Here is a 22,501-nt window from a genome sequence, read left to right on the forward strand (position 1 = left end):
AAGTAATACAGTAAACGAACACGCATAAGAGTACACACACACAGTGTAATAGATTGAAGAAGAGGAGGGAAAAAAGAAAGAGTGAAAGAAAAAAAAAATCAATACTTGCAGCCTCATACATGTGTATACCACTAGTACGTGTAGGTGATATGGTGGTGTGTTAAATAAAAAAGAGAGAAATAATAATAATAAAAAAAGGAGAGCTATTTGGGGAGGTTGAAGTTTCTTGACAAAAAGAGAAAAAAAAAGGAACCGTTTGAAGAGGAAGAAAGTACAAGAGAAAAAGAGTGGGGAGATAGGGCAGAACTAATGACTCATCTGCGTTACCATCACCGATTTGGCCATTAGCAGTAAAACCGTCGCTCGGCTATTGGACTGTGACGTTGTTATTCAAAAAGGGGCAAGCATTTCTCCTCTATATATATACAGCCCCGGTATATATAAGGCTAGGTGAGTTGGTGATGGAATTCTCTTTGTGTGTCATGTTTTACAAGGCCCAGAGACACACACACAGACATACTCTCTCTCTTCCATCGGGGCCGTTATACTCTTCTTACTTCACTTTGGAGGTCCGAGTTGCGCGTTTTCATCCGCCCCTTCTTTACATTTTTTTTTTTTACGAGACCGCAAAACAAGGTCAGGTCAACTTAAGGTCCAGGTCTCATTTTTTTTCTTCCCCTTTTTAGAAGAAAAGAATAACCCATCGGGTCGAGAAGAAGCCCCTTATACTGTGGGCGCTAGTGGCGGTGTAAGCGCCATGTCCATATAACACTACGTCGAAGGGTTGGTGTATATCCTCGTAAAAAAAAAAAGAATACATTGCTGTACGACAACTCTTTCTATACTGTCGCCGAAGAGAACCAAACCACCCCAAAATGGTTTCTCCCTCCTTTTTGGATGGTGGGCGAGCTTGGTCGGAGACGTGCGCGCGATCTACAAGGATATATCGTTTTATGGCTAATGGCTCGGGCGATGATGGTTAACGGCTTTACGACGGTTAGGACAACTAGCCACTTTTTGTGTGTGTTAACCAGATACAAATACATGAAAAAGGCACACACACACACACAGAGAAAAAATTCTGGCCCAAAAGGGAAAGTTTGAAGACAAAATGTTCCGTTTTTTTCATCTTATTTTCTGTGTAACTTGTTCTCTTTGTTTTGGAATTTATACTGCCGTAAGTTGTTGAAAGAAAACTAAAAAAACTTTCACGAATACCTTTGGAATTCTGGTTTGTTGTTGTTGTTGTTTTTTTTCTAGTTTGCAGGAGAAAAATAAAAAAAGGGTTGAAAAGAATAACAAGTCGCCGCCGCAACAGAGTTTCGTGACAGGTAATCCATGTTTCTGATCTCTTGTCAAGCACTTCTCCTCCCTCCCACAAAAGGGGCGAAGTACTACTACTCTTCTATTACTACAACAACAAACAGAAAAAAATATGAAATAAGGAAGAGGCTTTCCTTTTTTTCTCTCTCTCTATGATTTGTCAATCATCCGTACCTTTTTTTTTTCGAATCGTGACAGTTTCCCATATGGATCGTTCCACCCTCTTTTGAAAATGTGTGTTTTTTTTTTGAATAATCTTCTTTGAAATAACTTACATAAAAAAAAAAAAAATCTCGTGCTATTTATCCGAGAAATTAGCCGCTCCATCAGCACGCGCCACTGCTCTTCTTTCTCCATCATTGTGTGTCTGATGTAATGCTGTGTTTTTTATCTCTCCCCCTCTAGCGCCCTCACTTACCTATTAATAAAAAAAAAACTGGACTCGTGTTCCATTCAAGGATTTTTTTTTTTTTTTTTAGATTTTATTTTTTTTTTGTATTGTAGAGTGTAGTTTTTTTTTTTTCTTCCTCCATATTTTTTTTCTTTCTTCCCCATAGTGTCAAGGAGGGTAAGTTATATAATAGCAGGGGGGAGCCAAAAAAAATTTCGGATACACACAAAAGAGAGGGTAAATAAAAAAAGAGCTTCTGGTCTTGATATCCTCGTGATCCGACTAATCAATCTATGGGGTGGGATACAACAACAAGCATTTACACAGTAGGGGGAGAAGATGAAAAAAATTGTATGAGGTAGTAGTGTGAAGGTTATTATAGAATTTGGTCGTGGTCGGTTTAAAAAAAAAAAAAAAGGATGATGTAACAAAAGAGCAAATATGGCGGTGGGGAATTGAATGAAAAAAAAAATACGAAGAAAGAAAAAAAAAAAAAGGGAACTTGGTCGCATCCAAGGTACACTCACGTTACACGTACAAATACAAACACACGCGTGTTGAAACCAGAAACGATGAAACAAAACGTACACACCCTGTAGGAACCGTTGGTTTGCTTTTGTCGTTTTTTTTTTTAATCTTTTTATTTATTTATTTATTTATTATTATTATTTTAATTATTAGTAATTAATAAATCGAAATAGGGGGTTGAAAACAAACAAACACGAATTTCTTCTTTTTTTTTGTGATTTTTTTTTCATCGTTAATTTTCAAAGTTTTTCTTTTTCCTCCAAAGGGGAAAAAAAAAGGTCACGTGACTTATTATTACACAATAATAAAAAGGAGACGTATACGTACTAATTTTGATTCGGTTAGTGAAAGATGCTGTGTGTGTGTGAAACAAAAAAAATTTTTTTTTGGGGGGGGGGGGGGGGAGAAGATATAGTTGGTTAGTTAGTTTTTTTTCTTCTTCTTCAATAAGACAAAAAGTCACATACAAATTTTAATAGGATTCAAATTTGTTTCCTTAGAAATGAGGTGATGATTTAGGTCGTGGCGTAGGGGCAGGAAAAAAAAAAAAAAAGAATTTTCATAGAAAGAACTGTACAACGAAAAACACAGGCAGGCAGCAGCAGGCACGATTCAACTTCATTTTTGGACGCACACACAATTTCAAAAGAAAATCCAAAAATATTTGAAACAGAAAATATTAAAAAAAAAAGAAAAAAGGGGGGCAGTCATTAATTTTGTTGGATGAAAATGTGTTTTTTTGACCCTGTTTTGTTTTAAAATTCATTTGAAATCAACGAAAACTCGTGCATTGAAAAGACATATTTTTTCTTTCTTTTTGGCGGACGCGAGAAAACCCTCCCTAGTTTCTTCTTCTTCTTTTTTGTTTTGTTTAAATATCAATCAACATAATTTCCCGAACGCTACGAAATGCACTTCCTTCCGTTCGCAAACTCCGTTGATTTTTCCCTAATAACTCGCCCCCACAAAAAATGACCTGAAAATAATAATAATAAAAATAAAATAAAAATAAATAACTGCCTGATGTGTGATCGTTTCCTTAATTTTTCTTGCAAAAAAAAAAAAAGAAAAAAAAAATCTTTTCATACACCTTTCCCAACGTTATTACAACAACAACATCATCACCGGATTTTCATCCAAATGACGGCTATGACGGTTTTGTTTTGTTTTGGTTCCAAAGGGCCGGCCATACCACATTTCTTTAGAGTCTCTCCTCTCCTTTTCCACACCCAATTAATCAAAATAAAAAACAAAAAAAGAAACGATAAATGTGATCATTGAAAAAATATAGAAAAAAATGACACGAATCACACAGTTTTTAAAGACGAACACAGTAAAGACACACGCACGATTAACGAAAACAAAATTCAAAACCAACTGAATACCCGTAATTGAAAATAATTAAAACAAAAAAAAAACTAAAATAAAATAGAAGGTCGAATGCATAATGAAAGATTAGCAGTGTACGTAGTAATTGGGCAAATCGAATAGAGGGAACACACAAATCAAGTTGGCGGGGGGAACTGGAGGGGGTAAAATATAACTATGATGCAATCACACATAGACAGAAATGATTTTCAAAAATCAAAATAAAATAAAGTCAAGTGTAAAAGGAAAAAGAGGAAGAGAAAAATAAAAGGAAAAAACCCTGAGGTGCGCGTTGATCATTATCTCATGACACGACGTAAATATTAAGAGAGAGAAACATCATTACCGCTTGCTCTAAATCTTATTAGATTATAATTATGAATTGAAGATTAATAATTAAAAAAAAAAAACATGTCTATCAATTTTACGTTTATCAACTTTTCCCTTTTTTTGTTGTTTCACATTAAGGAATTATTAGGAACTTGGGTGTGTGGCTTTCAGGTTTGCGCAACGTCAATGTCGACGTTGCCGCACCAGAAACAAAGAGGAACTGTCGTTTTTCTTTCGTTGCTAGGAAGACGTACACATCATTTTGTATATAAGAAATTCAATATAATTCTAACATCTGAATTATTCAAAAAAAAAAAAAAAAGAAAAATCTCAAGTTTAACCGCGCCCTTATTTTTGATTTCAAAATCTCCGCCATCTATTTTAGAAATAATTTCACAAGGTAATAGTGCCCATTTTTTTTCTTTCTTTCTTTTCTTTCTTTCGCGGAGAAACGATTAACAGGGAGGGGAGAGTGTGTGAAGGATTGGTCCAAACGAAACACACGCAACAAAATGGCCGGTGGACCATTTTCTCGCAAACAGCACAATGCACATCAAAAACGTCCAGTGTAGGACAAGAATGCAACAAGAAAAGCCTAGTCATTCATCTCTTTTCGATGCGTGTCTCTCTCTGTTACAATTGATCTCAAAATTTAAGTAAAAAAAAAAAAAAGTGCGCAACTGGAACACACGTAAGCAAAAAAAAAAAATAGCCAAAGGCGAAAAGAGGGTTGGGAACAAAACAAATCCATCCAAATGGGTTCGTTTGGCTTGCCGAATTTTTACTCACATTCACAAACTGTCACAATTTCTTCCGTTGTTACGTTCTTTTTTTTCTTTCTGATTTTTTCATACGTTTCATTCCTTTTTTGAATTGGCCACATTGTTGACCGAATCGGAACCACCCGTTGCGCATTTCTCTCTCTCTCTCTCTCTCCATTCCTGTTGATGTTGTTGTTGCTGCTGGAACTTTACACAATTCCTTTTTTCAAAAATCTTTTGTTTGTTTCACTGGGAAGGATTTTTTTTTTTTGTTCTTGTCCAAAACATTTTTCAAAAAACGCTACCGTTGTTCCGGGTGGTCAATGATTCTCTCTCTCTCTCTCCAAAAAAAAGAAAAATGAACGTGAAAAAAACAAAAACAATGTAACTGATGGTAAACAAAATAAAAAAGAGGGGGAAGAGTTATGTTGGTTATGCGTGTGATTCAAAAAAAGGGCTGGCCGTTGTTCTATTATCATTTTTTTTTTTTTTTTTAAACTCCTCTTTTCTCTTTCTCTCTGGAACACCCGACGTAATTATATAATAGATGCTATGTCATATGTATATATATAAGGCTGATGTGTCCATGTTTTGTGTGTCTGTGTGTTTAGGGAGGAGATGGAGGGGGGGCAAAGGGGGAAAAGGAAAAAAAACGGCATTCAATTTGACATGAACGACAACAACCCGTAAATCAAAAAGGGAGGGCGGGGATTTTTTTTTTTTTTTTTATGTTCGGAACGTGAAAAAAAAAAAAGTTGGGGTTGGGAAATGTTTCTGGGCGGAATCAGCGCGCAAATTTACCCGTTTGTCTCACGAAAAAAAAAGAAAAGAAAAAAAAAACGAGGGCAAGAATGAATAAGAAAAAGAGAATGAAAAATTGTTCACAACAATGGCGGGCAGACACACACACACACAAAAAAAAAAAAACACGATAAATTCACGACACTATAAAGTTCGAAATTGTTGAAAAGAGAAAAACCCTGTCGTTGGTGTAGGAAATCCAAAAAAAAAAAAAAGAAGTTGTTTACTCGAAAGTAAAATTTGATATAAAGCGAATGTTGTTCCGTTGGTTTGGTTGCGATTAATAGTGAAACGTAACGTTTTTTTTTTTTTTGCCTTTTTTTTTGTTTGAAATTTTACTTGGCCACCTGAGTGTTGCGGGCGTGGACGAGATCGAGGGCGTTGCGACGCTTCTTGCGCTGGTGCTGGATGAGATCGGCCGTGTCGGACAGGTCGTCGTCTTCGTCGTCCATGTCGTGGTGATGAGCTTCGACCAGAAGCGCATCGACGCCGTCGACCTCGTCGTCGTCCTCCACGTCGTCGTCGCGATCCGAATTCAAATCGATCGAAACCGACCCGGCGGCGCTCCATCCGCCCGTCGATCCGACGCTGAACGTGGACGCGTGCCGCATGCGAGACGACGTCGACAAGTCCTCCGGTTCCGTCTGCTCGGGCCCTTGCGGAGTGGTAGACCCACCACCAACGGCTTGTCCGTTTTTGCCACCTCCGCCCTTGCCATTTGCGGCTGGCCGGATGACTCGCCGAGTCTCGCGCGGTTTCCGTCCTCGATTTCCGCCCGTCTGACTCACCGCCTTCAGCTGTTGCTGTTGCTGTTGCTGTTGTTGTTGCTGCTTCATCAACGGCATGACCAAATCTTCTTCCTCGTCCAAATCTTCGTCGTCCTCATCCGGCGGACTGGCGTAACAACTGGACGGAGTCGGTGGCGGCTCGCTCTCCAAATCGTCGTCGACCAGATGATGAATGTCCTTCGTCATGGCCATCATTTTGACCGTGGGCGTCGTCCGGCTAGCCGCCACCAGCCCCAGCCCCAGCGGCCTGGCGTTGGCCGCCGCCGCCGCCAGTCCGTTGACATCCTTGGGGCACTTGTGGTGCATGAGGTGGTGCCTCCTGCGGAATTTGCCGGAGCACAGCTGGCACTGGAACGGCTTCTCACCTTTGTGGATGAGCATGTGGGCCTTGAGCTGGTTCGAGTCGGAGAAGCGCGACGTGCACAGCTCGCAAGCGTACGGCCGCTCGCCCGTGTGCACGCGCAAGTGGCGCCGCAGGTTGGCCACCTGCACAAACTGGCGGTCGCAGTGCGTGCAATTGTACGGCTTCTCGCCCGTGTGCAGCCGCATGTGCGTCTTGAGGTGGTGATCGCGCGTGAACCGCTTGCCGCACTGCTTGCACTCGAACGGCTTCTCGCCCGTGTGCGTCCGTTCGTGATTCTGCAGGACGTGCTTGTAGCCGAACGTCCGATGGCAGATGGAGCAGCTAAACACCTTGTCCCGTTGCTGTTGCTGTTGTTGTTGCTGTTGCTGCTGGGCCGAAGACGAAGACAGCGACACGTTGTCCACTGCCGACGACACGCTCCGGCTGTCCGCTGGCTGGCCACCTTGACTCGAGCTGTTGGCCGGCTGGCCGGCAGCAGAAGCCGGACCCGAGCACATTTGATTGAGCCCAGATTTGACCGAGCTGCGGCTGCTGTGGCTGCCGCTCGAGCCGTTGACGGACGGGGGCGAACTGCTGGCCGCCGGACTGACCATCGGATCGGCGTCGGACGTCATGATCAAATCGGCCGGCTTCATGCCGATCAGCGTGCTGGCCAAGTGATGATGCAAATGGTGATTGAGGTGGTGGTGGTGGTGATGTTGTTGGTGGTTGTCCTCTCCGGCGGCCAGCAAAAGATGGTGGTCCTGCAAGTTGTGCAGCGGCGTCTGTTGCTCACGGCCGCGCATGGCGCTGCCACCGCTGCTGCTGCTGCTGCTGCTGTTCTTGGCGTTGCGACGGGCCACGGCCGCCTTAACCGGCTTGTTGCTGCCCGTCTTGTTGTTGCCGCTCTTAGAGTTGTTCTTCGTCAGCTGATGGACGACCGACGGCAGGACGTGATCGGCGTGATGCGAAACAATCAAACCGCCCGTGTAGCAGCCGGTCGTCACCAGCGGATGCTGGCCAGTGTTGTTGTGGTTGTTGTTCCTATTGTTGTTGCTGCTCTTTTTGCGCACCGGATTCGACGACGAGTCGGGCGACAGTTGCTGCTGCTGCTGTTGTTGCTGCTGTTGGTGAAGGAGATGCTGTTGTTGTTGTTGTTGTTGCTGCTGCTGTTGTTGCTGGATGATGGAGCCCAGTCCGTCGACGCCGAGGGCGGCCGCGGCTGCGGCGCTTTGCGCCAATTTCGACCAGTTGAGCAACGCGCTCTGATGCTGATGCGACATGGACGGGAAACTGAACGGCAACGCCACGCCGGGCAAAAGTCCACCCAAAGCGGCCGCCGCCGCCGCCGCTCGGTTGTTGTGGTGATGGTGGAGCGGCACCCCGCCAACGCCGGCCGAAGCGACGGCCTGAAGACTGGCCATCAAACTGGGCAAATGGTGAGAATGCGGGCCGAGTTGTCCGACCATTCCGGCGGGATAAGATTGAGCCAAACTGGCGGCCCGGAAGATTCCGGCCGCCGCCAAAGCAGCTTGATGTTGTTGTTGTTGCTGCTGTTGTTGTTGTTGCTGCTGCTGCTGCTGCTGTTGGTGGTGGTGGTGGTGATGATGGTGAGAAAAGAGGGGCATGGACAGATTGGCGCCGACGGGTGACGGAGCCGATAAAGCGCTGCTGGAACGGCCATTGCCAATTGGTCCGTCGTTGCTGCTGTTGATGGGCGAAGGCGTTCCAGGATTGGATTGGTGGCCACTGCCGGCGCCCGAACTGTTGTTCGGATCGCCGTTACATTGAGTGTCCAGCATCGCCTCGACGCTTGCCGCTTCCGTCTTGATGACGCCCCCGTTGCGGCCGGAAGCCGCTGATCCGCCTACTGTGATGCGCAACAACATTTAAAAAAAAAATACAAACAAACAAAACATAAAAAATGGTCTCTTGTTTTTCATTTTTTGTCATTTTCATTCATTTTTTGTCTCTTGCGCTTCATTTACATACGCCATTTCCCTTTTCTTTCATTTGTTGTTGTCTAACACGGCCGTGTTAGGCCTAGGTCAACGTTACGCGCAACATTTCGTCCAACTTGCAAACGTGCTATAAAAATAGACGAGAAACGGCTAATCTTTAAAGAGTTTTGAACTCAATCCTGTTTCACGACTGACGTTTCAAAAAAAAAAAAAAAAAAACAAGTTCCACCTATACTTCGTTTTTGTTTCATTTCTACATTTTTTTATTTTTTGAACGTAATCCAATTTGAGCTGGGCTCCCCAAAACCCCGCCCTTACGTGTCTAGACGGTGTGAATTTAAGGGCATCAACAACACCCACACACACACACACACACAAAAAGAGAGAAATATATAGGCCTATTGCTTCACCATCAACTTTCGATTGTAATCGATCGAAAAGGCTTCCTGGCATTACACACACACACACACAAAATAATAATAATAACGCATCATCATCTAAATCCAGCAAAGCTACGTGGAAAGACGTTTCAGAAATCAAAATTGTGTTTTCCAATGAAAGCCAGAAAAAAACTAAAAAAACTAAAAAAAAAGGGTGAAATTGACAAATCACTTACCGGGACATGAAGTTCTAGAGTTGACGGGTAGAACGGGATTGGCGCCGGCTAAACAGGACAGAGCCATGACGATGCAACAACGGCGGCTGGTCTAACGAAGCGACACACCGACGATAAGCGGCTCAGCCTACTCATTAGAAGAGGAAGCAAAAAACTGAGCGTCACCAAAATAACAACAACACGTTTTCCAATTTCAAAAAAAAAAGAAAGAAGAAGAAAACGTTCGTGTGTGTGTGTCAAAACGTCTTTTTTAAACCAAAAACAACACGTTTAAAAGCGCAGACACTCGTTAAGTGTTAATCGTTTCCAATTGGAAGACAAACTTCGTTTTCAACACATTCGATAAGTTCGTTTTTTTTTTTTTTTGCTGTTCAATTTGGATCGCGTGCCGGTTGTAGGGAAGACACGTGTTGACTTTTCTTCTCCACAAACACAAGAGATAAAAGAAAAAAAAAAAATAGAAGAATAGATTTGATAAAAAAAAATATAAAAACTATCCCTCGACACACTTCAGTTTAGTGTTGAATGGAACGAGCGAATAGTTCATTCCTTTTTATTATTATTATTTTATTTTTTATGATGCTATGGGGGAATGTCATGTAAGCCCCTGTGTGTATTTTTTTCACGTATGTTTGTGTGTGGTGTTGAATCGCTTTCCTTTTTTTTCCTCCAGTGTGGCGTAATAGGTAAAAGACGACGATAGAGGCTCACACACTAACACACCACACAAGGTATACATACACACACACACATAGACACACACACGCACACATATACACCGCCACCTTTCTTTGAATGGGGAGGGGGATAGGGAGGGCGAACGAGGAGCACACACGTCCTGTCGTCGAGCCGGCACTTCTCTGACTGACTGACATGCTGAAAAAATCGAACCTTTGCGCCCTGTAGGCCCAACCCCCTAAACTCTGTGTATCCCCCCACGTTTTTTTTCCTTTTCCATCCTGATATCCACTCCCCTTGCCAACCTCATACCCTACGTGGACAACACACACACACACACACACACAAAAGGGGGGCGAAAAAAGAAGTTAGAGATGCATTGGACTTAAAAGCACAGTATATATACCCCCCTCGTTTCCCTATCTGCATGTAACCAACCTAACCCTAGAGGGATGTGGAGAAGAGGTGGCTGGGTTGGGGGGGTTGTAACCCCCTCCCCACGCATCCCGAAAGATGGAAGAATGAGGGGAAAAAAGACACCACTAACATTATAGGTAATGGCAAGCAACTCAAAAGTGTACGCGCAAAAAAAGAAGAAGGAAAATGCCTTTAATTTTCGCAATATTTTTAAAATTAAAAGTTCATTTCAGTTGGGTATTCACGTTCGATGTACGATCCGTGATCACTGGAATAGAATGAAAGAAAAAAACAAAAACAAATGGACATTTTATGACGAGGCCCACTCATCACATTTTTGTTTTTATTACGGACAACATTCGAGTATGGTCAAATGCCATCCACGCACAAAAATAAAAGAGAGAGAGAAAGAGAGAGCCCCAACAAAATCTGTTGGAATATGTCAATGATCTTATTAAGAGGACCGTTTACAATGACAATTCATTCATACATTTCACAGGTAACTTGTTCCTTGATAAGCGGTATCGAATCGCGTCCACCATCTTTTTCTCTCTTCTTTCTCTTTTTAATATTTTATATATATTCCACTGTGCCCACATTGGATAAAGCCCTTCCAAAGAGAGGATAACCATGACAATCCCCATTTCAAATGTCACCCCGTCAATTTATACATATACATTTACTTCCGCCCCCGCACATTTACCATGTGAAAATAAAAGCCCAACCCCCCCCTTCCTTTATTAATTGTTTATTTTCAAAGTCCCGCGGAATTGTTTCGCAACTAATGGCCGCTTGCTCCTATCCGTACCTCGCCTCCTTACTTTATAACATACGAGCGTGAAATAAATAAAAATCGCTGGTGCCAGTTGATAGATAGAGTCGTCCTCTATGAGTTATGTAACACAAACAGCATCGGGGGGTTACACACGAATAGAAAGAACGGTTGGATTGGTTGAGAGAGAGAAGGAGAGAGAGCGAAAGTTGAAGGGAGCGTGTACTATGTACCGCGTGATGCGCTGAAGAGGCCCCAACTGCCGCTCTGTACATATATGTGGGGGAGGAAGACGGGGAAAAATAAAAAGAAAAAGAAGAAGAAGAACAGAGGAATGAGGGAGAGAAATGAGGAGGCACGTGCCCTATTTTGATTCCCAAGTTGACGCAAAGGATCAAAGAAATACTAGTATACTTGTAGTACCACTGCTCTTTCCCACTATACTATATATATATATATAAAAGTAAGCGGCACCACATCGGATCGATACCATCCTCCCCCACCAAATGTGTATGAAAAAAAAAAAGGGCATTTTTTGTTGTTGTGTGTGTATTCGCTTTTTAGGCTATTTGTCGATTCGAGGAGCAACAGCAGTGTACCATCATAGGCCTACTTGATGTGGAGTCCTCTAGCGGTCGGAAGCATTTAATCACGACACAAAAGTTCGGGCCCTTTATACTGAACACCTATCTAAACAAATAGCCATACATTTGTATATAGAACAGGCACATCTTTTTTTTTTGGACCAAAAATAATTTGAGAAATAACAAGAAGCCATTTAAATTTTTAAAAAAACCATGGAAGATGTATAGTAGTAACACTTTTACATCTTCATCCACTAGTTTAAAAACAAAAATGCGATTAAAAACTTATTTGCGCGTGTGTGTCTACCCTGGACAGCAAAACGAATGTCGCAAAGTGTGTCAAAACTCGATCCTCTCCCGATGTTTGCGCAGCCAACCAATCAGCGTTTGCCAATCGATCGCGTCCTGCACTTGGTTGCCATTGGATGCGATACACACACACACGGACACGGACACTCCAAATACACAAAGTAAAGAACCCTGTTCCTGCCCTTCTTCTTTCACCTCCCCCCCCTCTCCAACACACAAGTTGGCAAAGCTTTTTGGCGCAAGCAGCAGCAGCTGCTGTCCGAAAAAAAAATAAAAAATGGTGTTCCCTTTTCATTTCGAAAAACACAACCAAACTTGCGAGAGGGGAAAATGCAAGTTTCTCTCCCAAGTAAAGGAGACCGAAAACGAAAAACAACCTTTGACCTTTTCCTCCGTGTGTGTGTGTGTGTGTGTATATATATCCCAGCCGATCCTATATATATATATATATAAAGCCTCGTAAAAGGAGGAGTTGTCCAGTTAGACGTCACACACACATGGGGGGAAGCCATATCTAAAACAATTATCATTTAGTAATGGGAGAGAAAGTATATTCGCTGCGCAGTATTTGTTTTCTTTCTTAAAAAAATTAAAAGAAAAAGAAAAAAGTAAGTTGTCGAAGCAAAAATAAAAAGGGAGATGACAAAGGTCTCAACTTCTTCTTCATAACATCATCGTCGTATCGCTTTCTAGGAGGACTCAATGATCCATTAGGCAACTTCTCAAAAAACTCAAAAACTCAAAATAAGAAATAAAATCAAAACTGTGAACACACGCAACTTTGAGGTCTCGGGGGTTCTTTCAAATCTAGATGCCGGGACGTAGATATCAAACATATATACTCTTCAGAGAACAAGAGGGGAAAACAAAAAACAAAACAAAAATATCAAGATCAAAAACAGCGTCCATGTCTCCAAAATGTTCCTGCAAGCCAACGAAGGCCAAAAAGGAGCACAAATGCGGAAAGAAAAAGAGAGAGAAAAAAAAAAGAAGCCGCTTATTTTTCAAAAAAAAAAAAAGGTCGAAGAACCCCGAAAAGGAATTCATCTACCTGTGCATCCGTGTTTTGCTGCTGGACTGCGCAGGGTACATATACGAAAGAAAAAAAGATGCAATAATTATAAAGCGAGAAGAGGGCAGGCAGAAGAAGAAAAGGTTGGCAGAGTTTGTAACGGAGGTATACAGGACCAAGAGCAGGTAACCCCCCCAAAGCTCCTTCGATTTCGCCAACGGCTGACTTTGTATATATATATACCAGTTACAACGTTAGGCATATAATCTATCGGCGAAACCTGTGATGAGCATCCCCCCCCCTTCTAAAAAAAAAAGGAGAAAAAGACAAGGAAAAGAAAAATGCATATGCGCAAGAAGATCAATTTTCTACACATTCGAAAACAGACCGACCTCTTCTTAGACCTCTCGCTCAAGAGAAGTTTAGATCTGCTGTATAACACACATCATCATCATCATCTACAGAGTTGCGTATAGGCCTACACACTGGGGAAAAAAAAGAGTCGACTAATTGTATTCCGAAGGGCTCGTAAATAAAAGGAAAAAGGGATGGCCGTGAGCTAGCCACTGAATCGCTCACATCCATCATCGTCAAAAGAAACCTATACGCCAAGATCAATTTTTTTTTAAATATATCTTTTTGCTCCCCTTTTTTGTGTGTGTTGGTTGTTGCTGGAACTACGTCACACGCGCGCAAGTTCAATTGATGCAACGATCTAACTGCGCTAACTTATCATTTTGATTTTATTTTTTGCTTACATCAAGAGGGAATCTTTTTCAAAGTATATAGGCCTATATATTTTTACAGAAGAGAATAATCAAAGTATATGTACATGTCCCGATGTATATACGATGTATTTAACTGCAACATGGAAGAAACCACTGGAGAATCCATGCCGAAGGGGAAAAGGAAGTTTGTGCCGAACCTTTTTTTCTTTTTTTTTTTCGTGAATAGATTTTTCTTTTTTCTGGTTGGAAAAATAAGAAAAAAGGAAGAAGGAGGGAGGAGGAGGAAGGAAACGTGCCGGAACTTCCGGATGTCGTTCACTTTTTTTTTTCTGCTCAACATATTCTTCTGTCCTCTTATATACAGAAAGCGAAGGAGGAGGCGCATTGCTGAAAGATATGTTGGGCTAGGCATCCCCCCTCCCCAATTAAAGCCTCGATCGTTAAATACATTTAAAGTAGTACTTGCGTATCGTATACAATGTTTAATTATTTCTTTTTTTTTAAGCAAATCAAATCTAAAATCACTCAATCTGACACTGAAAAAGAATTGCCATTTAATATGCGACACGCATGCGCTACTCCACTACACTTTTAACCGGAAGATGAGAAAAAAAAAAAAGGGGAAACCCCTTTGGACACGCGCCAGCCACACCCCTGCATCACAACACAAGAACCAATAACACCCAACCCGACACAATACAAGTCCCTTATTTTTTTTTTCTCTCTCTCTCTCTCTCTCTCTCTCCTTTTTTTTTTTATGTGTGCGGTCAAACCAACCCTCCTATATAGAGGTCCAACCCTTTTTTTTTTTTTTGTAGGTGGCTGTCAACCCCCCACCCTTTGACATCTCCCTTTACAACACACACACACACACACACACACAAAATGTGTCGATAAGGTGATTCCCCCCTTTAACGGCCAACAAAAAAAAAGGGGTGTTGGACATGGCGTTGATTGGCTTATCAGACAATCAATGAATGGTGAAAAGAGGAAGCAAAAAAAAAAAACCAATGGGGCGTCGTGAATGAGGAAAGAAAAAAAAAATTGACAAACAACCTGACAACAAACGATATGATGATGGATGAGGGCCCATCTAAAGGTCATTTCATTTTTTTCTTTCTTTTAAATGTTACGCTCGGTCGCAAAATAAAGACGACGGTTACGATATTTCACATAGAAAAGAGGAGCGGCTAATAATAATAAAAAAATAATAAAATGATGGAAGAAAAGAAACAAATCTTTTGTGATAGATCAATCATTAAAAAACGTATAGAGAATTTGTTTTTTAAGAACGCAGTCAGCGACCAAATGATATGCTTTATGTGTGTAACCGACGGACAGTAATGTAAGGCCCTATCGCGATTTCTATTGGGACAAACAAGGCGAAATGAAACCAACCAAAAAACCACGTACAAATAAAAAAAAATGGTCATTGGACCAAAAATAAAGTTGCAATTCAACTGACATTGTTAAATCAAAAATAAATAACGACCCTTGTTCCAAAAAAATTCTAGTGACGCAAAAACTGTTGCCAAAGTAAAAAAAAAAATGGCGTCTTGCAAAGGACGAAAAACGTTTCAAAAAACAATACAATTGGAGAACACAAGAGAAAACAAGAGCGTGGGAAATGGGAAGATGAAGAAAACCTTCTGGTTTTCTTCATCTTGATGGCAGACGCTGTCTCTCTCTCTTTCTCTCCTTCTTACGTTGTCCAAAGGAACAGGAGGGTAAAGAAAAAGAAAAAAAAAAACGTCCCTCTGCATAGAAGGGCGGAATTCCGGCGACACACGCTGACCGTTTTTGCGACAAACTTGGCAGAAAAAAAGAAGAAGAAAACAAAAAGGTTCTGTCACATCTCTTGTTTGCCAAAAAAGAAAAGAAAGAAAGAGAGGAGAGAGGCAGACGACAGAACCCAACCAATTGGAGAGCCGACTATGACCCTCCAGGAGTTCGTTCCGCACGTCTTTTCGCTATATACATATAATCTTATGCTATTTTTATATATTATATAGCAGTATGTAGTATAGGACATACCCCCCCCCCCCACCACCACCACCTTAAAGAAAAAGAGAGAACAAGACCTTTTCCTTTCTTGTGTTCTCTTTTTGCCAACTGTTGCCAACTGTGATTTATTGGCCTTAAAAATGTTTTCCAGTCCAATTTTTTTTTAAGGGGGAGGGGACTGGCGGTTAAAGTAGACTTGCTAAAAAAAAAAAAAAAATCTGTTACCGGACAGAAATTCGATCTAGACCGTGATTTTTTTTTTTCTTGTTTAAAACCTACAAGAACCGTCAGGGTTCAGGACCACCAAGAGACACACACACAGACACACAGACACACACACACAAAAATTTTGCACTAAAAAAGAAAGAGAGTTAACTAGAGTTAAAATCAATTCGAGGGGTGCGATTGAATAATATGTAAGTTGAAAAAAGAAAAAGGAGGAAAGCATCATTGGATTACACGATCAATCATCGATGACGGCGATGATGGCGCACTGCTAATGGTTCGGTGTTCCGATTCGAATCGTCGAAAATGTATTTTTCGAAATAAATAAATAAATAAATAAAAAAAAAATCAAATCAAATCAAAATTCTACCCCTCCCCCAAATGTGGTGCGATGCTGAATCCGAAAATGTTGTGTGCGCGCATTTTTAAGAGCACGTCGCATTCAATTCTCTCTGCCCTTTATGTTATAAACGTGGACAAACGTCGAGTGGGGAAGGACGAGAAATTTTTCAAAAATCGAAAGCCAAAATAAAAATAAAAATAAAAAAGAGGACGCGACAAAAGGGGCGAGGGACTGAAAAGAGCACACACAACTAAACTGATTCATTCCGTTCTCGGTTTGTGTGCAACTCTATCCGACTAGAGCCCAACTTAAACGAAATAAAAATCGAGCTCCTCCTCCTCCTCCATTTTTCAAAGGTAAAAGTGAAAGAAAAAGAAAAAGAAAAATTCGGTTGACATAAAAGAAGTTGCAAAGGGGGGAACACGACGCTCGACTTTGTGAACATCCACAGCGGCGATATTTGGCGTGTGGGAAAAAGAGAAAATTTCTTGGCATGCAACGCACACAACTGCGCAGTTAAAAAAAAAAGGATATTTTATTGATTACACAGCCAAAAGAGCTAGATGTTACACGTATTTATAGATTGCACGGACAATTGGACGTCCAACCCCCCACCCCACCCTATTGGGCAAAAGGCTTGTCTCTAAACATAACCCCCTTCCCAACGTGCGTATGTAGAGCCAGAGACGTGAATGTCAAAAGAGGAGGAACCCGCAGGAGCAGATCACAATCTTTTTCCTTTTTTTATTCATTCATTCATTTCCCAATAAAAATTCGATCTTTCCTGCCCCCCCCTTTTTCCCATGCATATATATACATCCTATATCAATTTATCTGTTCAAGTATATCGTATTCTACTAGTTTTAGTTTTAATTTAATTTGTGGAGGCAAACAAAAAATGTTAAAGAGTTTTTCCTATACATACTTGATCATTTAAGAAGATTTGACGTGTTTCTGCCTGTGTCACATAAGGAAGTCTCCATATATTTTTTTTTTTCGGACAACAGCTGCAACTTTCTTTACTTTATTTTTCATTTTTATGTATTTCTACTATTGCATTATATAAATCGAATCAAGCTCCTCTTTTCTCTTCTTTTTAAATGCAAGAAAGATGAACTTTCAAGTGCGTTTCCGCTCCGGAAGAGAGAAAGAGAGAGAGAGAGAGAGAATTGAATAATGTAGAGAGATAGCCTACACCCAATAGTAATATAAAATCATATAAAAAAAAAAATCCAAAATAAAAATTGCCGCAATATGATTTTTGATTTTCTAAAAATGTCAACTTAGATACTCCTCCTCTTCAGGCATGAATAGTTTCCATCTTTGCCATGCCCATTTCCTGTTTTCTAACAAAAGAAGAAGAAGAAGAAGAAGAAGAAGAAAAAATCCATATCGTCCAGTCAAAGACAAGAGCTGTATATACCACGTCACATCCCGTCAATGGGAACCCCCCCCACGTGCTGGCATCGCTCCTGACTTTATTGTCACAATTGGCGAGTACATGCAACAACAACACACACACAGACAAAATGTATTTTATCTCTCGTCCACTCGTGACGCTCGTGGGGCATACTATCACAATACAAGAAAACGACCCAATCAATAATTCCAACCTTTTTTCCTTTTCTTTTTTCCCCTAACAACAACAGCAAAACTCTCGATATTTTTTTTAAGGGGAGAAAAAAAAAAACTCGTTGACGCATCAGAGATCACCACGAGGACTTTGATTTCTGGCCCCCTATATATAAAGTCGCCAACTGCACGTCAATAAAAGAAACTCTATTTATTGATGATTCTGGCCGACATTTTCCCGTGTGTGCAGCACTCAATAATGCATATGTCGTAAGAGATATGCAATGGTGGGGGGTTGTACGTATAGGCATATAGAATCCGAGCAACTCCAAAAAGAATGGGATTAAAAATATATAGAAAAAAATAATAAAAAGAAGAGATGATGTGTCGGAAAGAAAAGAAATAATATCCCGGAACCAATCGCCTTCAGTGACTCGATTGAATTGTTGTATATACTCGTATAAATACAACAACAACAAGATGTGCGATTTCACTAAAGGGGAAAAAAAAAAAAAAATAAAAACTCTTCTCTCTCTCTCTCTTTATATTTTGATGCACTGGTGGAATGTTTGTGCTATTGGAAAAGCCGTTGAACCGTTTGCCGGAAATAATCCGCAAACAGAAGCTGGTCCCGTATCGAATTTTCAACGTGGAACCGCTTACATATATATATATATAGAGTGAGAGAGAGAGAAAAATGAACAAATGTTTATAAAATTCAACTGAACAAAACAGCCCCCCCCCCTTTTTTTTCCTCAAAAATATTATTCAAGAGGGGCAGAAAAATGAGGGGATTGATTGGCCATTTGAACGGCTGTATCTGTTTCCATAGGTTTTGGCAACATAAAAAAAAAATAAAATTACGCAACTCAGATGGTTACCATCTGCCAGAGAAATAGAAAAACGGAAGACGTATAGGTCTGTACGTACACTAAATAAAAGGGATGATGAATATGAGTGTTATATACGGTGTATAACGATCATTGACGTGACCGTCATTTACCCCAAGTTCTTTTGATGCTTATCGATCACCCAACAACTCGGGAGGCCATTCGTGCACTGAATAGGCTTCGTTACGTGAGTAATACAATAAAGATATCTCCCCCTCCCCCCCACACACACTGCCCCCAACTCTTCCTGGTAACTCTTCGAAACATGCCCGGACCTTATATACAAAATTAAGACATTTTTCATCAACACTCCAAAAATCCAAAAATAAAAATAGAGATATAATAAAAAAACGAAAAATGAATCAACGTTAATTTCGTCGTTTCCATAGCAACCGACGAGAAGAATAAGAAAGCGAAAAACCCAAGCAAAGACAAACAGGTGGGTGCCGTCCCGTCAAAGAGTTGCGGTGGGAGGGTTCTCGTGAAAAAGGGGGAGGAACTTTGCTCAACCAATAGGCATCGAGTTAATACCCCTTTTGCTCTTCAACGACCAACAAAAAAGGGTTTTCCCTTTTCAACATATTTTTTTCTTTCTTTCACTCCTGTTTTTTTTTCAGTGTCCCCCCTCCACCCCACGTGGTAGATGGGCGGCAAGCCATCACCAGATGCTAACCCACCCACTACCCCCTCCTAAACACACAAAAAATATTACTTATATTTTTTATTCTTTTTTTTAGAAAAGCGGAAAGAACCAATCGGTGAAACCGTTGGAGTCCTATTGGTTCCACATCAAAACGTTAAAAAAAAAAATAAAATAAAAAGAAGAATCATCCCCCCCCCTTTTTTTTTTGATAAACAATTTTTGCTCGTCTATTCCTAACCCGCGTCGCCAGCATTTATGATTGCTTTCATAAGCTATTGACGCAAGTGTTGGCTCGTTCAATAGCAGCGGAAAAAGAAAACGAGGAGGGCCGCCACCACCACCACTACTACCCCCCTGAAAAATAAGAATCTATAGAAAGCGAGAAAGAAAAAATATATAGTTTTGGGGCCAAACAGCTATCGACTAGCAAGACACGGAGCTGAATAATAACAACGAGAAAAAAAAGGAGAGGGAATACGGCGTCACCCCTCTTGACCAGCATTATATCGACAGCCCATATACGCAACAACAAAACAGCCGGGCCCTGTAAAAAAAAAAAAATTTCTACTATTCCCCCACCCCGCTTCAAACTGTCGTGTAGAGTCACATAAGCTTTTCTACTATTTGCGTCTACTCGGGCAATTGCATCCAAAGAAGCTTGCGAGGGGGGCGATAGAACACATAGCCCCGATATACACACACACAGAGAGAGAGAGAGAAAGAGACGTTACGTGTTATCAGGTCCCCCTCTTTCTCTCTGCCATCCCTTTATACGTATTAAGCAACGACTTATATATATATATATATGGTATAAAGCATTAAATACAATATATATATATATAAATGTGTGTGTGTGTGTGTGTATCGATCCTCTCACAGCTTCCAAAAAGAGAGAAGGAAACAACACAAAATCGTGCTACTGCTGTTACTGGATCGTCACCTTTTTTCGGCTTTTGTGTTTAGATTTCTCTTTCCTTGGTGCTTTACTACCTACATTTTTTCATTATTCTTTCCCTTCTTCTTCTTTCTTTTATTTTTATTTTTTTTTTTGCGCGCTGCTGTTTGTTGAATGGATTGAAAAAGAAATACAACTCCATGACGATTGTCACATTTGTACACATTTTTCTTCTGTTACACAATTTCCACCCATTTTTTTTTTCTTTTTTCCTTCCTACATTCAAAGCCAAAAGATTTTTTTTTTTAGGGCGGCTCTTGTTAATGCAAAACGACGTGACCGTCACCAAAGGGCGTTTTTTTCTCTCCATCATCTGCGGCTACTAAAAAAAACGACACCCGCTTCCATTAAATTTCCCGTCCAATCAGAAACAGTTCTAACCATTTTTTTTTGTGTGTGTGTGTGTGTGTGTGTGTGTCTGTTGTTGTTGCTTCCTATTCCATTTCTCTTACTGGGCAAACGAATATCCGATATACAATAAGCATATCCCCTACTACGCCTAGTCGTTCGTTCGTTACAAGAAAAAAAATCGAAACACCCGGTGTGACATGGAAGGCTATGCAGCAGGCACATTAATTCACAAAAAAAAAAAAAAAAATGGATATAAATGTGTGACTGTATGTACAATACACAATCGCAATAATAGAAACGATTCCGGTTCATAAGAGAAGAGCAAAAAAAAATGAAATAAATAAAAGAATTATTTTTTTTCTGGTTTTACTGGAAAGGACCGACGTCGCCCCCCCCCCCCCAAAAAAACTAAGCCAAAAAAAATATGAATACAAGTTTTTTTTTTAGTGTATCTGAAAGGGAGGGCGATGGACGAATAGGAGTCGAGCGTCGGCAGGCGTCGATAATCGGCGGCACGAGTTTCTGTTTTTTGTGTGTGGCGACTCTTCCCCCCTCTCACACGATTGGCTGTGTTTTTTTTTTCCTCCCATTTTTTTGTGTATCTCTGTTTGCGACACATACATAATGTCTATTCCAATATGAAAAAAAAAATTGTGGGGGAGCTTAACAACTATAAATCACGGGCACGCGTGTGTCCTCGATGAACACACGCACAAAAAACAGCACGCGCACATTGGGCCGTTGACGCACCCAAAAAAAAAACGAACAAAATGGCGGTCGATGGCCATTTCTATGTTTCATTAAAAATCCGTTTGATACGCAAAAAAGAAAAAAACGGAATTTTCTTAAAAATAATAAGGTTTGAAAATAAAAAGAAAAAAAGGTTTGCGCACTTACGGTGATTGTTTGCAGTCCTTGGTGCCGTGTCGGATTGTTGTCTTTTATATTGGATGTCGAAACAAGACGGCAAAGTGGAGACTCTCGGTGCGGAACGTGGGAAATTTGGCAATAACCTGGAAAAAAAAATAAGAAAAACGAGTCCAATAAAAAAAAAAAAAAAAAGGCAAAACTGTATATAGACACAAAACAAATTGCACACTTTTCTTTCACTATAAACAAAAAAGTACAACATCGTTGCCTTTCGAGAAAGGGTCATCCAAGTCAGAGACAAATGTACAGTTAGATCGGGGGTATATGGTGGCGAAAAAATAGACGATGTACTGTATACTTTTTACTATCGAGCTTCTCTTTCGCTACAATTGTACTTTTTTTTTTCTCTTTTACAATCGTTTTGGCTAGAAAAAAAAAAAAAAAGAAAGAAAGTGGGCCAAACTCGTTGTAAAAATGCTGGTACAGATAACGGACAGTCGGCAAGGGTTGAAGAATTCTCCGCCAAGCAATTGTCGTAAAACATTCAAAGCGATAAACACTTGGCCTTTGATATGTGTCGTCGCATACTTTCCACAAATGCAAAATGCCTCACCTCGAAATTCGAAAATCAAATCGAATCCAAATATTCAAAACCTTTTTTTTTAAATAAAGGCGGGCGGCACACCCTTTCGGCACACAGCACACGGCGCACACAACGTCGAAACAAGAGTCTGTTTCGCTATATAAATAAATGTTTAAACAAAACGAGCAAGTGAAACGAGTTGTTGCACATTGGTCACACGTAAGCGACTGACACTCGACTCGACCTTTGCTCGCCGACTATAACGTTTCGTCGTTGCGCTATCATTACACAGCAACGAGCCAACTGCGATTCGCAGTGTTTTTCGCAGGCAAACAACGGCGCCAAAAAGAGAGGT

General features: G+C 40.8%; 1 protein-coding gene across 3 annotated transcripts in view; it reads right to left on the reverse strand.

The window, feature by feature from the left end:
* Positions 1-1,783: 1,783 nt before the first annotated feature.
* The window catches only part of LOC116925099 (transcriptional regulator ovo), a 35,458-nt gene continuing 14,740 nt past the window's right edge, over positions 1,784-22,501 (reverse strand). For all 3 annotated transcript variants that reach the window (XM_032931720.2, XM_045175501.1, XM_045175502.1), the window contains 3 exons: positions 21,591-21,706; positions 9,211-9,337; positions 1,784-8,503 (listed from right to left, as the gene is read on the reverse strand). In XM_032931720.2, coding sequence (XP_032787611.2) covers positions 5,838-8,503; positions 9,211-9,277 — 2,733 coding nt within the window. In that variant the 5' untranslated portion in view covers positions 9,278-9,337; positions 21,591-21,706 and the 3' untranslated portion in view covers positions 1,784-5,837. The remainder of the gene's footprint in view (positions 8,504-9,210; positions 9,338-21,590; positions 21,707-22,501) is intronic.

Source organism: Daphnia magna, linkage group LG6 (genome assembly GCF_020631705.1).
Source record: "Daphnia magna isolate NIES linkage group LG6, ASM2063170v1.1, whole genome shotgun sequence".
NCBI classification, from domain to species: Eukaryota; Metazoa; Arthropoda; class Branchiopoda; order Diplostraca; family Daphniidae; genus Daphnia; species Daphnia magna.